The following is a 13,682-nucleotide window of genomic DNA, read 5'->3' as shown; positions in this document are numbered from 1 at the left end:
TAATAGTAAGGCTACCATAATGACCCTAAGGAATGCATACCCGTTTTATTTAACTTTACAACTGGAGGGAGGAATATGCAAATAGAATTTTCAGCTTTGCCAAGGAAGTGACTCAGGGTATTATGGGTTAGTAATGGAGTTTTCACCCACCACTTTAAGTTGGGCTATTCCTGTTTCTCATTGTATTTCCAAGCTTTTTATTTATTTATTTATTTTTAAAAGGACAGTCTTCCAACATTCAACCGCAGCAATTGGGAAGCTGTAAAAATTGAAACCTAGCTGTTCATAGATACAGCTGGACATGGAGGTCATGATTCTCCACTGCTGTACACCTAATGGAATCACTTCCATTTGTGCAAAACAGGTGTAAAATGCCACCTTTCTGATTTTGCTTGCACAGGTGAGAAGGACTGCACAGGGTGCAGTATAATGGTGAATTAGGCCCAGAGACTTCATTTCTGCGGTTCAAACAATTCCTGATGGAATAACCTTGGGAGAGGCCCATACCCAGGTCAGAACCTGAGTGTCCTGGTTTGCATTGTGTTTACCCAACCAGCTGAGCACTAGGATATCTGAAATGTTTATACTTTAATAAGCAAAAAGCCACTATTTTGGAGAGCATTAGAGCTAGACGAGAGGACTCTCAGAGATCCTTACACTTTACAGTCGTGATTACAGGAAAGCCACAGAGAACTGTGTCCAAAAAAAAAGTCCTAATACCTGCTGAAAAACAAACAAAAAAAAGTAGAGACGTGGTTGACATTCTCACTCATTCTACAAGGGAAGGAAAGAAAAGGGCAGATGGATGCTCACTTCCCATCCGCTACTGGCTCTGGCAGGCGGTAGTTTCAAGGGGACTTAGCTGTTGTTTTTGATCCCAGCCTGTTAATAGCAGGAATTGCTGTAAGTAATGTCTAGAATCATCTGCTTTGGGGAGCTAGGGATTTGCAGAGGGGAAAACAGAATTTAATTTTTAAAAAAGAACTATTTAATTTAAGGGACCAAACTCCCAAGTAATAATTGACACCCAGCTGGTACTCGCTGGATTCAGTGCTGTTCAGTACACAGTGGCCAAATAATTAGTGTCTTGTAGGAACTGTAAATTATTGTCACTTAAAAAGAAAACTGACTTTCTCATAAATTTTTCAACTTTTATGTGAAGCCATATAGGATTTTACAGCATAATTTGCATTTTATCTTACAGCCTATTTGGAGGAGATACAGTCGGTACGTCGCCATACCAACAGCGTGTTGGATGCTAGCAACAATTGCAACCCGCCGATCGTGGTTCACTGCAGTGCAGGTGTAGGGAGGACAGGGGTGGTTATCCTAACAGAACTGATGATTGGCTGCTTGGAACATAACGAAGTAAGTAAACTTCCCCCTTAATAATTCTTTTCCCTTAGCTGGTCCATTGAGTAATTTACTACATCTGTGTTGGGGCAAACTAGTCATAAAATATCATCCATCTCATTGCATTAGTGTACCCAGACACAGTGAGCAGAGATTTGACACTAGCTGCCATATGTACCTTGACAATTTTGTAGGTATTGTTTTTATTTTTATTATTTTAATAAAGCACTGCTGAGATAGGACACTTGCCCCAAAGAGTTTACGATCTAAATTAAGATGGGTCTGTACCTGTCTTAATTAATCAATCTGGAGACAGAACTGTGTAAAAGAGCAGATTGAGAGCCGCTGGAAAAGTGTGCTGGCTTCCAAACCGGTTTGGACTATTGATTTAGTTCTCTAGCTTCTATCTTCAGTGTCCTCTCTCTCTCTCTCTCTCTCTCTCTCTCTGGCTTCTAGACTGGAACAAAGCTCAGCTGTGACTCAAAAATAACAGGAAAAAAAGGTTGATGGGTCACAGCCAGTATTATGAGACCTATTACACAGGCTGGCACTCTGTTAGACTATCAACAACATAAAAGTTACAGTATGTAACTACTTGTTGTTCTGCTGTGTTCTTTGTCATTGGGGAACAGTGCAGCAAAAACACTACGTCCTGAAGAAAAATATGATGTTGGTGTACAATGCCAACCTCAGGAAAACAGCTATTGAAATGAAGGGGCTTCCTTCATCGAGTGAACTGCTGGAAAACTTTAATCCCTTGTGCCGGATCCAGCCTGCGGGCCGTAGTTTGCCCACACCTGTACGATAGCAATCAGCATAGTCAGATCCCAGTATACCTGAATCTAGCACTAACCTGGCACTCTAACGTGAACCAGTGATCCTTGCCGCAATGCCCCTTACGTGAGAAAGATGTTTGTAGTGTGGAAGGCAAAGCTAGTAATTGTTTTAATTCTGTATCTTACTAAATATCACCTTTACAAAGCATTATTAATCTCTTGTTGACAGATACACTGTGGTGGGTTTTGAATCCAAAGATTCCCCCATTCCTGGAATAAAGTGGTTAACTAAGCTCTCCTGAGATAGGTCGGGGCTGGCCTGTTGTACATCCTTGTAAGGCTGACTATAAATATAGACGTTAGATGTGTGCTTAGTGTTACACACACACACAAAATAGCTCTGAGATGAATCAAAGCCTGACCCATGTGGTGATGACACAGAAAGTGACTGATCACCAGATGTTATTGGCCCAATAGAAATCAACAAACTGTCAAATGCTGAGACTGAAACTTAGGTTGTGCAGGCCCAAACTGGTTTGCTGTCGTCGTCCCGTCGTCCCCCCCCCCCCCCCCTTTTTTTTTTTTTTTGGTCTTGTCGTCGTTCAGGCAAGTTCTGACATGGCTTGGCTCAACATGACCTAATTGCTTTTCTAACCATCACATTCCATGCTGAGGCATTCTGTGGTTTAGCAGTGTAAACCCAAAACAGGAGCTTATGCTCTCATCTACACAGATTTGAAAATAAAATGAAAATCCTCATCACAATTTCTACCCTTCTTGGTATTTATGTGCCATCTATAACTACTCTCTGGTTAGGGTTGCCAACCCTCCAGGATTGTCATGTGATGAAACCTCCAGGAATACATCTAACCAAAACTGACATCCCGTCTCCTGTAACAGCTCATTTGTGGAATGGCATAAATATGGCTCTACTTTAAAAGTTGTGATCACCGGCGTTGCCTGTGAACTGCACAGCCGTGCAGCAGTCTTGTATATATGGTGCAGGACAGGCACCGCCGCTCTCATCTTCTCTGTGGTGGCTCCAGCAGGGATGTGGTGTAGTCCTTTAAGAACCTGTTCTGCTCACCCCGCCCCACCCCACCCCACCCATGACAGAACTTGTGCAGGCGTGCTGCTGTGAGAGTGGAAGCGCCTCTGATCTCAGGGACACACTGGCTGGGAGGAGGCGGTGGCAGCTCTGGGGTGCCCCTTGTGCAGGAGCTTAGGTGAGGGGCCTGATTGGGCTCTGCAGTGTACTCACATGTGCACCCATGCACGCACACAACACCCTCTTTGCACACCTCTCACCACACGCATGGCCCCCCTCCACACACCCGCACAAACCTCCCATACACATCCCTCACTTCAAGTGTAAGCTTGCCTAAGGACAAAAATATAGTGTCCAGTGGAGTTTGTAACCTGCTCAGTACAAAACAAACACACACAACATTTAAAGGGAACATTGGTGATCATGTCAGTTTGGGCTTATTTAATTAAAACTAGGGGCCTCCGTCGTTTTACGTAAATACACAGAAATGTATATGAGAAAGTGAAACACTTTCTAGAAACAATTCCCATAATGCATGGAAACCACACTAGTTTCCTAACACAGATTGCCTCTGATGGCTAAAGGCTGAACCAATTATATCCCTGTCCCTTTGCCCTGACCTCATTCTCATAATGCTGCTGACTTCAGCCAAAAGATTTTTAGTTTGTTCCAACTTGTGCTTCTGGAATGAAAAGTATAGTATAGCATTGCTATAGAGAGTCATGGGTTTTCCTCTTTTGGCATGTAAGAAACAACACACAGCTGTTGTTCCAGGAACCTGGAACAGGGTCCATAGTAATGTGGAGGTTGAATGCAAACCTCTTGGCTGTTATCTTCTTGAGGGTTCTTGCTAGTTTTATTCCCTAAATCATCCACATTCCACCCAATTTTGATGCTCCCCCCCCCTTGTTAATGAAAATAGTTTACATCAGAAATAATGAACCTAAGGTTATGGAAAGAATTATTTACACCAAATGAATGAATTTCTCAGTGCTTTAAGTTTCCTGCATGAATAGTACTTTGGTACCTCAGTTTGGGCCTTGATAGTTTTGAGCGCAATAGCTCAATGATTTTTGAACTACTCCTCACATACCTGTTCTAACAAGTTACCTATGTTTTTTCTTCTTTTGCTCTCTCAATGCAGGCAATAAAATGCTAATACTTCATATATTTTCCAGTGAATTCTAATGCTTCATCTTGCAAGCCTCTCTGTGTTTCACATAATCTGGTTCATGTCCTGGCTTTGATAATTAAAGAAGGTCAGAGCTTCTCTGTCAAGTGTCGGGTTTCTGTGTCTTGTGGACATTGCCAGTGACTTTCCTCTTTTTTGGCAAGGAACTGAGTGGCCTGAAAAGAGGGAGCAATAACTGCATCATACTGTCATGATATATTTGCCAATCCTTCTGTTCCGGCCAGGGACCCAATGTTGTTTGGACTCTTGGTTGCTTCCCGTGATTTGTAGAACCTTAATGTCCTTCCTCTATAAGTAAAATTGACCATGAATCACAGTGCAAATGGCTTCCATGCCTGCATGCACAGTGGATGGCAGAGGGGAGTTGACCCAAGAAATTAAATTTTGATTATTTAAATTCTCCATTTTCCCAGCATATGACTTGTTAGGTAACATGACACAATTAGTTAATTTTGGACAAGCTGAGTGTGACTATATTTAACAAGAAGCCACCAGGTAGGATTTTAAGAGATTGCTCAGTTTCATGAATAACCTTTCACTACACACTCAATCAGTGGTACCATATGAGGTAACAGTAATACATAGCTGGAAGACACCAGGTGTTCAGTGTTAAACCTATTGAAGTTAATGTTAAAATTACCACTGACTTCAGTGGAAGCAGGATTGGAACCTTGGTATCATTTCATAGTGTGTATAATATATATGTATATATTCCTTGCTATAATGTGGAAGGTAAGGCCAAAACTATAAATGAGTTATCTTTGTTCTTTCCTTACACTTAGTCAAAGGAGGGTTTTGGTGATGTTGGGTTTGATTAACACACAGCCTCACATCTTTGTCACCTTCACTTTCCAGAAAGTGGATGTTCCGGTGATGCTGAGACACCTACGGGAGCAGAGAATGTTCATGATTCAGACCATCGCTCAGTACAAATTTGTCTATCGTGTGCTCATCCAGTTCCTACAAAACTCTAGACTCATTTAATCTCCTTAGCGATCCCAGACGCAGTATTGTGGATTGAACTGAACCTTATTGGCAAGACAGACACATTCCTTTGACAAACGTGTCTTTTATCATGGTGTGCAAATATTGCACGTGCTCAAGTTGCCTCAAAAGTAAGGAGTCCTTGTTCTTCCGTAGAGAGTACCACAAATTATTTTGTACAAGGTAATTTATTTTTCATGGAATAACTTCTGAATTTCTTGAACTTGTAAAACTTGTGGTGAGGTTTGAATTGACATAACTGATCTGCGTTGCCAAGTGTCCATAGGGAAGGTGATCCTCTCCAGGGGAGTTCTGTTGACCTGTATTCTGTTATATGGTTTATGAAACGAACAGGTCTTCAGGGAATGGCTTTTTTCCAGTAAGAACATTTTAGAGCCAATTTTGTGGCTTTCACCATGAAAACAAGACCTGCTAAAAGCCAGTTAAGACTCTGTAAATGGGCCAAATCTGATGATAAATATAGAGAAGATACAATGCAGAGAACCCAAAACATGCATCCATAAATGAATGGATGGATGGAAGCATTACAAAGTAAGCAGTAGGGTATTTCAGGCAGGAAAGCTGGGTATGTGGCATTACCCCTTGGCTTGAAGTAGTTTCCATCATATACAGGGTTTACAGTTTTGTTCAATGGTTCTCCGCACCCCCACTATAAAAATTGTTCCAACGCCACTATAATCAGGTGTACAGAGACCTCAGATGTTCAAAATTTGGCAAGAATTACCATTGCAGCTTAGTACTTGACAAGAAGCCATATTACACCTTTGTTAATATCCACCAGCCTTTGATCCCTTCCTAGATAAGGAGCTGTAATACTCTGGCTAGGGCCCTGAACCCAACCACATTGTAGTCAGTGGGAGTCTTTCCATCAACCTTAGTGGGCTTTGGATTGAGCAATAGAAAAATGTCAGCCAATTGCAGCCCTGAAAATAGAAGTCAGACATTATGTTCTCACAAATGACTAACCCTTTCATTGTTGTCATAAGGCCAAATCCCACTCACCTTATTCAGGCAAGGAATGTCATTAAGGTCGAGACATCTCATCTCCAATCGCAGAGTTTTGTTTTCTGCACAAATCGTTCTCAGTCACTTAGATGGTTTACTTTCTAGCCCTTCGTGCAGTGCCCGTGATCTGTGCTCTCTGACCGATATCCCTGTGTTCTGTTTACTATCCTGGCTGCTGCCAAAATAGTGAACTGAAGTTTTTCGCTTACAGACTGCTCCTGCCCTCAGATTCTTTCCCAGTCCATGTCTCGCAGTTTGACCATATCATACCCCAGCCCTTCTGGCACTGGCAAGCTTTATTTCTTAGCTTTCATTCCCCCCACCTGGCCCCCTGCATTAAATTGCAGAGGCCATTTGCCCACTCAGGTTACCATTTTTATCCCAGGTCTCTTTGTATCCTTTCTTTCCTTTTATTTATATGCCAGTAGCCCCTGAAAGCCCCAGTCTGCTACATCACATAAGGAGAGAAAATCCCTGCCCCGAAATGTTTACAATCTGAATAGACAAGACAGACAGATGGGGAGAGAAAGGAAGTGTTGTTATCCCCATTATACAAGTGGGGAGGTGAGGTACAGCTACCTTAAGCGACTTACCCAAGGTCACACATGAAGTCTGTGGCAGGAGACATGGGTTCCATTCGTGGCTCTAAATCCCAGGCCAGAACCTTAACCACCAGACCATCACTTTCCTCTCTTTTCCCTCTGCCTTCCCTTGAGACTGGCTGACTGTTCCACATCCTTTGTGCAAGTTCCCTCCTCTAGATCATTAATTTATTTCACTGAAGCCACATGTTCACTGTGGATCACTTTGTCCAAAAGTGATAGCTGCTGTACTTTAAAAAAAAAAAAATGTAATTAACAGTATAGCTGGGTGGTGCTGACTCGTAAAAAACCAAAGCCACCATATCTTAGAAAACTTGGTACAATGGGTCAAATTAAAATCCAGTGTAATGTACTGAGCTCAGTGGAACTGCATTTGCTTTCATCAGCTCTCAATTTTAGCCCCATATGACTGACAGCCCTGATCTTGTAGTGCAGTCTTCATGATGCACCCCCACGGCAACCCCCAGAAGCCAGGGGCAGGAGTCCACTTGTGTACATCACTCTGCAAGGCCCAAGCAGGCTTTGCTTGAAATACCAGAAAACATTAAAGAATCCATGCATAAATGTGGTTTCAGTCAAGGGTTTGCTTTAAATGTATGCTAGTGACCCGCTATTACAACACTTGTGAAAGAAATGGATGGAAGAGCATTTTGAGTCTGGTATAGTCACTTGGCAGTACTTTAGATGGGGCAATTTTCTGTTAGTTTTGAGCAGAAAAAAGGAAGCTTAACTTTAAAAAGTCTGCTCGGGCCGTTGCTATTACCTGACTGAGCTTATACAATGTATAAATCAGGGCCAAATCTCCCTCCCTCCTCCCAAAAGGACACATTTACTGCTGTCATCTGTGTTTTATTTGCTTTATCCTGGCTAGCCATGACCCATTATATAGCTTCCACCTATCTTACTCTAGAAACAATCTAAACTGGATGGGTACATAATAACTGTAGGTGGGTTTAGAGCCATGCTGCCTAACCCCTAATCTGGAAACACCCCCTGTAGTCCAGCAAGCAGAGCCTGCAGTGTATCAACTTTATAGGAGAGCCAGGATTAGGGTGAAACATTGCACTCAGTATGGTCACCCCCAGCTGCTGCATTTTCAGAACTTGTCTTCCGGACTTTGGCAGCCAAATGTAAGCTCTTGTTTGTTCTGATTAAAGCTGTTTGCAAAGGCCACATAATTGTTTTAAACAAATGGTTAAAGGCTCACTCCTACAAGATTCTGAGTGCCCTCAACTTCAGTTGGGAGTTGAGGACACTCAGACCAGATCCTCAAAGGTATTTTAGATACTTAACTCCCATTAGGCACCTAAATAAATACCTTTGAGGCTCTGGGTGTGAGTGCCTTACAGATGTTGCTTAAGCTGGTAGCTTGGCATTTACAGTAACATACTAGGGTGAAGGCATAATGGTGAGAAAAGAAAAGACAGGTTTCAGTTTCAAGCCACCAAAGGATGGTTAGGAAAAAAAAATAGACCTAGTTAAACTATCTTGATATTATGTTTAAGAATCAGCTGATTTTCAGTCATCTTTAGTTTTCCTCTAATGCCTTCTGCCAGTGCCAACATCTCTCTTGTTAAATTAGCAGCAACCATTTAAAGTCTTTTCAGTGGCATCTGCATGGTAATTGCACAGAGATGCTTTATATCTGGGAATCAGGCCAAGGAATAAACCTTGAAGCAAAGTGTATTAAATTAGTTATCTCGTTATAGCTTTTTGAATAATTTCCTAATGATGAATTAAGTTTGAACTCAGCGCTGTCAAGTTCCATTGCTCCATTTGGATTTGATAGGTAGAAAATCAGAAGGGAAAATAATTGTTCCTAGGTCGTCTTAGTCAGGTATCTTGGCGGAAATGTATATGACTACTGCTTCTTTGGATCTTCTGTAAGCACAGGAAAAAAAGTTATGAGAGAGCATAAATAGCTGTGTTAAAAAGGAAGAAAATTCAGCACCATTGTCGTTACGTGGCTTTTTGTAGTACAAAGGCACATTACAGGTTTCTTTAAAAAAAATAATAATAATTACAAAATGGCACCAAAAGCCTTTCAACATTAGCAATAGGTGCCTATTAATGAGCCAGATAGATGGTCACATAACAACCACTTTCAGTCGGCTACTAAAATGGTAGCTGGAGTTTAAGGTGACTCACTCTTTCCCTTTTATTGAAAGCTTGGTCATTTTAGACTTTCCTTTTGTCTGACTTCAGTGTATTTTTCCTGCTAGATTTTATCTTGACTAGATCAGCTAGTATCTTAGATGAACTGAAATGGTGTATGTCTCCAGAGCTTCCTCTCTAGTCCCATTTGTAACGGTAACTTCATCATGCCAGGGTTTTACAGTTGAGAGAGGTGAATCTACTCCATATTGTAGAGGAAAAATGGAATATTCCAATGCTGAAGGACTGCAGCTTTATCACACCCAGGTTCTTTGGAACATATTTTCTTCATCTTAAGGGAAGGACAGGAATAAGCATTTTCTATCCAATTTCATTTGTTACAGTAGAAATGAAAGCATGGGACTTAAAGGAACAGTATCTTTTCATTTCTCTCCTACAGTTTTAGCATCTGGGTCTTTTAAAAGGAAAAGGAGAATGAAAACTCTAGTTATATTTGTGGTTTTCATGCTGTATTCACATCAAAGCATGGGCAATGGGTAGTTCACAAGAAACCACTTTTAAAGCACCAACTCCCACAAATTGAACTGCACAGTTACTTGAAGCAGTTCTGAAAACTAACTCCAAATAGACTTCTTCCAACTCTTGCCAGTTTCTATCTGACACACTCACCCAGGTTATATCCCTGTGAATGTCTTATGCTCCTTCATCTACTTCATAAAAGGGAATTTTAAGTAGATCAATAAGCCTGCATTCATTTTTTTTTCTCTAGATAAAATGTTACTGTTTAACAGCCATAACTTTTGTGGTTTAATATTGAACACGTTGAACTGCTAATAGTTAACATTGACCCCAAATTCCATAGTACCCAAGTCCCCAGCTCATGGGTAGAGTTCATGCTCTTAACTATATATAGGTCAGGGATGGGGAAAATGGCTTTGCTAAATTTAGAATTCACTTATAAATAGTTTGATCAGAACTTATGGAGTTCTGAAGTTTGCATTCCACCACACTTTGCGGTGCAGAAGGGATGGAGCTCTGCCCAGTGCCTGAGGCTCATCTGCTCTGTCCCTGGCTGCCTCAACTGACCTGCCACAACACGCCATGCCAGCAGCTGGCTGCTGTCTCTGCAGAAACCCTAAACATGAGGGTTTCCTCTGATGATTTGAAGGTACCGGCTGCAGAATTTGGGGCCATTTTGCCATGCATATAAATGGTTGATGGGCATGTGACCAGGCACAAGTAGGGCAGGGCAGGGCGAGACTCTGCATGCAGGAATACCCAGCTTCACAGTCTGATACAATGCTCTCTAGTGGGCTGGAAATTGAGTTGCATCCCCTTGGGCACTGGCAAGGTCCCTAAGCACTGAATGGGGTTTCAGAGTTAGTGGAATATAGTCTTGAGGCTTTCATACTAAATCTGATGTAACTTTGTATTGTAGGTGGTATGTTAACAGTGGTCAGATGTTGTTTGATTTGTTTTGGATTGAGAGGATAGCAGACTGGTTATTCTTTCACTAATTTCACCTGCTCACATTACTAATGCAGTACAGACAATTAAACCAAATTCACTGAAGGACACTTCTGCCCCATTAGCTGTGGCTTATTTATCTGTTGTCCCAGCTCCAAGTATCATTCTGTATTTATAGAATTAAAAACATTCTGGACTTAGAAACCAGAGGCTTTAGGGTAAATTCTTTTAGGAAGTTTTGTTTAACTTTTGTTTTAATGTCAACTGTTATTTACCAGACAGACAATGTGTGTGTCAAAAATATATTTATATTCATCCAATTCTTCCAGCAAATAAAACCATAACATGCTCTACCTGAAACCACTATGAAATTCCCCAGCCTATCCATGCATTTGCCAGTTGATCAGTATTTCATTGTATACAAAGGACAGCCTTTCTGCATCTGATGCATATCAACTCTCGTGCGCTTTACAGGCACAAGAAATGCAGGACTGTGCACCTTGGCAGCAAATGGAAATTTAGCAATATACCAGCAGCCCTAATCGAACAATCCCAGCACCATTTCGAAATAGTGGAAATAAAACTAACATTTCTAAAAACAAATAAATTCTTTAAAATTTGCAATTTATTTTAATGTCAATATTCACCTATCTAGAGCCTCAGGTCAGCACTCCTTATACAGGTAAGAGTCCTAAGCAGCTCAGGAGGACTGGTGCCTGAGTGAAATGGAGAGGAATTGGTTGGAATTTAATAACTGCAGTTTTGCTTGCAAAGATCCATTCTCTTGCTGCTATTTTTTAAAACAAATCAACAAAACTAGAAGCATTTTGTTAATGGGATAATTGGCCTGTTGAGGTTGTGCCTTATAGAAGACATTTTCCCCACTAGTAAAGTATCTTACTGTTGATATTTTTCAAAGGAAAAAAAGTTTACACATGTATAATTGTGTGGGACATATGTTACGTAACATGTTAAATTAGTTTTACATCACTGGACGTTCTATTTTACTTCAGTATTTCAATGCTTGCTTTTGTATTTGTTCTGTAACTCTGTACATTACAGTTAAGTCCAAGACAATGATTTAACAATTTCTCAGCCTCATAGTATGTATACATTTTGTAGACAATTGAGGTCAATTTCCACACCCCCACCCCTTTTAATTCAAGATGAATGGCATACTCATTTTATACTATTGAAAGTCTTTAAAAAAAAACTATGCATGCTATTTTATATTTTAATGTATATTATTCATATCAGTACATAAGCTTATGCTTATCAGTTTTATCTTGTGTATAAAACTGATTACTTTTGACAGTATTTTTGCACTGTTTCTCTTCTCTTTATAAAAAGAACTATTCAGCATTAGATGACTGCAATAACTTTTTTACATCTTTCACTGCCTTTGTGTAAATAGTTTCCTATATGCCTTTTCGGATGTGAGACTCATGACTCACTAAGCTCTTTTTTGTAAAAGATTGTCTATCCTTTGTATTCATAGTATGCAATAAACTTTTTTTTCCCCCTGAAGGAAATTCACTTGTTTTTCTTCCTGTCTAGCTTAAGGTTTTAAACTTGCACCCTTCACTGCAGTATTTAAGCCCCTCCAATGTTTCTTAGGTTGGCACACCAACGGCCTTAGTGGACTTCATAGAATTTTCTACTCTTCTTCCTTCCCTGACTCTGCTGCTTGGGGTAGGATTATAAACATTGGTAGTAGTTGTCAACATCATTCCAGTTATGGTGAGAAAGCGCTATCAAAGAGAGGTACTGTAGCAGTTCCTGGAAGTGGTTACACAGGATTAGTCTAATCGTCTCGTGCTTACAGTCAAGAACAGCGGAGAGGAGAGGTGGAGTGTCAGCCTGCATTGTGTGTGCCACTTTGTGGATTTTTCTGTCAATTAAGGCAGCTTACGTCAATCTAACTTTATGCATCTACACTAAAATGTAGCTCCTACTGATACGACACGCTCGCTCCACCTCTTAGGTCGACGTAGTCTCAATGTAGCTGCAGATGCTGTATTGCTTACATCAACAGTTAAATCAATGCAAGTGCTCCTGGTGAGGACATGCACCACTGACACAAGGAGTGTAGTATGGATATGCAAAAGCAATTTAATTACTGCGGTGGTTGTAAGCTGATTAACTTACATAGACTTAATTTTGTCATGTAGACTTTCAGAAAGGACTTGAAAAACTTGGTGTGGTTAGCCCTTCCTGGACTGAAGAAACAAGCCTGCTTACACAGGGTGGAGAATGAAGGCAGATAATCAGCCCTGGAACTGAGGGGAAACTGAGGCAGCAGCTAGCCTGAAGCCAGACGGGGTAGGTGGGGTGCTGCTACACAATAATGACCATCTCTGATTTCTCGTGCCTGCTCTGCCAGCTGTAAAAATGGTACAGTATGTTTATGTAATTTAACTCCATACCTGAGAGACTTTAAATGTGTAACTAAGAGGGAAAGGGAGCCTCCTGGATTCTTAAAGACAGCCAACCCATCCCCCTCTGTCCAGCCTCATTTAAAAACAAACCCCATGTTTCAATTTGAGTTTCTTTTGGATTCTTCTGGAGGTGGGGAAGGGGGTGCAAGTTGGTCTCCAACTCAGCAACTAACAGACAGGGATGTTCTGGCTCCTCTGGCGGCAGCGCCCTGTAATATGCTGGAGACAAAAGGGCTTCTCTCTAACAAGGCAAGGCGTGTCCACTTCAGACCAGCTCACTTTACCCCCAGCCAGTGTCCCTGTTACAGGCTTCCTGCAGCCAGGTACTCCCCAGCCTAAGACTGTCTATGGAACCCTGTGAAGGCAGGGTTCCAAAATCGCTAAGGGATAATAGCAAGTTATGGCACCTTCCCTTGTGGGTTCAGCATGAAGGCAAATCCAACTTCATCACCCTCCAAACCCATGGAACTTTAACCTTAGCCCCTGGCCTATGCTAGGATAACCCCTGTGACAGAGGGTATAGTCCAGCTTATGCCCCCGAGTGGACAAAGGCCTATATGTGCTACCTCTATAGAAGCTGCTACTGTGCCTACAAACACTCTGAGTTGAAGTACATTGGGGTGGGAGCCTACAACAATTCCTCTTAAGCTCAATGTTTTTGAAATGGAATAAAATTGGTAG

At 41.3% G+C, this 13,682-nt stretch overlaps 2 protein-coding genes across 5 annotated transcripts in view; both read left to right on the top strand.

Moving 5' to 3' along the window:
* Positions 1–12,090, top strand: part of PTPN14 (protein tyrosine phosphatase non-receptor type 14) — a 182,574-nt gene extending 170,484 nt beyond the window's left edge. For all 4 annotated transcript variants that reach the window (XM_042850214.2, XM_005288723.4, XM_005288722.4 and 1 more), the window contains 2 exons: positions 1,205–1,368; positions 5,225–12,090. In XM_042850214.2, coding sequence (XP_042706148.1) covers positions 1,205–1,368; positions 5,225–5,353 — 293 coding nt within the window. In that variant the 3' untranslated portion in view covers positions 5,354–12,090. The remainder of the gene's footprint in view (positions 1–1,204; positions 1,369–5,224) is intronic.
* The window catches only part of LOC135982602 (centromere protein F-like), a 402,988-nt gene that overhangs the window by 324,601 nt on the left and 64,705 nt on the right, over positions 1–13,682 (top strand). The window lies entirely within an intron of this gene.

Source organism: Chrysemys picta, chromosome 3 (genome assembly GCF_011386835.1).
Source record: "Chrysemys picta bellii isolate R12L10 chromosome 3, ASM1138683v2, whole genome shotgun sequence".
NCBI classification, from domain to species: domain Eukaryota; kingdom Metazoa; phylum Chordata; order Testudines; family Emydidae; genus Chrysemys; species Chrysemys picta.
Note: the sequence above shows the minus strand (reverse complement) of the source record. Positions and strands in the feature narration are given on the sequence as shown.